General features: G+C 46.4%; 1 protein-coding gene across 1 annotated transcript in view; it reads right to left on the minus strand.

Annotated features, from left to right (window-relative positions):
• The window catches only part of LRRC31 (leucine rich repeat containing 31), a 39,416-nt gene that overhangs the window by 30,888 nt on the left and 5,345 nt on the right, over window positions 1-3,183 (minus strand). The window contains exon 3 of the mRNA XM_004704237.2: window positions 3-80. Coding sequence (XP_004704294.2) covers window positions 3-80 — 78 coding nt within the window. The remainder of the gene's footprint in view (window positions 1-2; window positions 81-3,183) is intronic.

The following is a 3,183-nucleotide window of genomic DNA, read 5'->3' on the forward strand; positions in this document are numbered from 1 at the left end:
GCCCAGCTTCTGCAGGAACTGCTCGTTCTTCTCGGCCCTGGACTCGCCTTCCGTTTCTGAGCTGAGAGGCTTCGGTTTAGCTATATCATAAGACAAAGGAAAAATTTGCTCTTAGTGATAGATGCTAATCACATGGTCAGCAGTTCGAAACCACCAGCTACTCTGTGGGGAAAAGATGAGGCTTTCGACTCCTATAAAGAGTTACAATCTCAGAAACCCACAGGGCCAGTTCTGTAGGGTTGCTATGAGTTGGAATGAACTCAATGGCAGGGAGTTTAGAGAGTTTGACACAACCTGCTTGATGTGAAGGGGCGTGGATGCAACCGAGACCCCAAACTCACCTACAAGATAAGTGGACAGCCCCTCTCAGAAGGCCCACACAGAAAGGATGATAAATCCAGGGTGCAGTATAGCACTGATGAATCACACAATTATCCGCTAGTTCTTTCATATTTCCTCCCCTTACTATTAAGGCTGGTACTTGTTTTACCTCATTAATCATGCTAGGTTTTCATATGTTCATTTGCATATTTAAGATTGTTCGGTAAGTGAAAGTTAAGATAGTTAACCCTTCAGAAACAGTAACAGGAGTAATGGCTCCCTGAGGGTACGGGAAGAGAGGTGGGGGAGGGGGAATATGGAGCTGATAGCACTGATGACTGCATAACCCTACTCGATGGGATCGAACAACAGAATTGTATGTGAATGGATATATTGGATTATGTAAGATAAGTCAATAAAACTATTCTTAAACAATGAGTGAGTTTGATTACAAAAAGGTATACTAAATTTTCAGAGAAACAGCAAATTGCTAAAATGAAATATATTGGTACCAGTGACAAATGAAAAGGTAGTAGGACTACTGTAGTAATAAACTTAGACTAAAACATTAGCAGAATAATTAAAACTCCAACTCTCGCTCCCAGTGTGGTTTGGGGCTTGCAAATTCTGTGAAAGTAAACCTCTTGCAGGGCACACCATCTTTGCTGGCCTGTTTGATGTTGCCACGTTCCGCCAGTAGGAGGCAGCACCATCCATCTTTTTTCCTTTTCACAATGGCCTCATTAAGATGTAGTCAATGAGGTTATTTTGTTTTGGGTAGGGGTTGCCTGATTTAGGAAAATTACAAAATCCCTAAAGCAAGGCACTCAGTTAAATTTAAATTTCATTTAAACAGCAAATACTTTTCTAGGCTGGCATGTTTATAAATTTCAAGAATGCCTATGCCTGCTATCTTATTGCTCTAGCTTGTGTTTTAAAATTTGTTATCTCCACAGGGGTCAAGTACTAGACCAAACAAACCTCCCCAGCCCTCTGTTTTCACCTTATATCACTGCCCTGTCATGCATTTCCTTTCTTGCTAAATGTTTTTAAAGAGTTGTTTCCCCTTGCTGCCCCAAATTCATCATCACATTACTAGTTAACCCCATTCATTCTAGTTGTCACACTCACTAGCCAGATAACTTGTTTTCTGAAAGGTCACCAACAATGGTCTACCACTGGACAGGCTCAAAATCTCCTTTCAGTCCACATCCTTCCTGGGCACTCTCTGATGTTCGACTCCCCTGAGAAGGCTGAGGCCGCACAGTACGGAGACCAGGCTCCAGCCTGTGAGACTTGGCTTACTGGTCTGTCAGGTGGAGAGTGGAACACCTGCCAAGCTCATTCTCAGAAGCATTGTGAGTCAAATGTACTCCTAGGAAAATCTACAGTAAGGTCCTTGCACGGTGTAGATGGTTAACCTAAAGGTTAGTGGTTCACAGCCTCCCCCGGGAACTGTGGAAGGATGGCCTGCTTCTGTCATGATCACAGCCAACACCCACCTCCGGGTGCCGTGAGGGGGAATCAGCTCAATGGCAGAGCTGCGTTGACAAATCTACGTGGAAGGCACATGCCACCTGCCTGTTGGATGAACGAGTGATTGGATGGATGGATGATGGCAGATGGAAAGATGGACATTGGCTCTAGACTTCCTCAATTAACAAAATACACCGACATGGTAAATCTTTATTAAAACACGTACAGATAAGGACTCACATGACCCTGGGCATATCTTCACAGACCTGTCTATATCAATCTCTTATGATGATTATTGTTATTATTATTAGACGCTCTTCAAAGGATCACCTACTTGACGGTGACGGCTCCATACCAAGAACAGGTGGGTCAGAGGAGTTAGACTTGGACTGCGGCGAGGGTGTGGTGTTCACGGAGGGGCAGTAGGTGAGCTCTAGGGAGCAGTTCTCTGTAGTGACTCAGGGCCTTTCTCTGGCCACTTTGCCACTAAACCAGGCTCCAAGCTCCAGGGTGATTCTGCGAGTTCTGCAGTATCTTTTCACATTATGTTCCTTTCCAGTTTACACCAGTCAGGATTGGTGTCTGCTGCTTACAACCCCCAATCCCAATACCTTTGTAAATAAAACAGTATCGTGTGTTCATAATATCAGGGAATGAACAGAAGGCGGTGACACGTTCCTGTTTCCCCGGGGTTGGCTTTCCAACAAGGAGAGTGGCAACACAGGTGAGAAATGCAGTGATAAAAGAGGGACCCAGAGGGTGACCGGTCAGGTATATCAGGTGGATCTGGGGAAGCTTGTGAGAGAAAGTGGTGCATTAATTGCATGTTGAGCAAGGAATGGATATAAATGGAGGGAAAGCGAAACCAGGGAGATTGGCGTGTAGAGGGAGGAGGGGACTCAGAGGAAAGGCTTTTCTCAGCCCAGGCAACCGCTTCACGAGTTACCAGTCAATCCAGGGTGCAGGATGAAGGCCGATGTGATGGGAGAACAGGAGCAGGCAGGGGCCACGAAGCCGTATCCAAACAATCGCCAACGCCTTGAAGGCCGTGTCTAGGACGACACCCTTCTCTTCAAGGCAAGAGAGACATGGTGCCGACTTTTAAGTAGGCCAGAGAGACACCTTGATACCTGTGGTTTGGAAAGGGCGTGGTGGCAACGGGGAGGACAGATTGGCAAGCGAGCCAGATGAAAATCAGAGGAACCGGTTGGGAAACTAACACCGTGGTCCAGGAAGGAGGCCATGAAGACACACAGCAGTGATGGAGAGGAGGAGCCGGGTCTGAGAACCACGTAGGGGGCAGAATCAACATGATTTGAGAAGCCCCTGTGTTTGGGAGGAGGCAGAAATGGAGACGCCAAGTGTGGTGGGGGTGGCAGGGAAGAA

This window comes from Echinops telfairi, unplaced genomic scaffold (assembly GCF_000313985.2).
Source record: "Echinops telfairi isolate 266 unplaced genomic scaffold, ASM31398v2 ScPeMD7_7420;HRSCAF=8458, whole genome shotgun sequence".
NCBI lineage: Eukaryota > Metazoa > Chordata > Mammalia > Afrosoricida > Tenrecidae > Echinops > Echinops telfairi.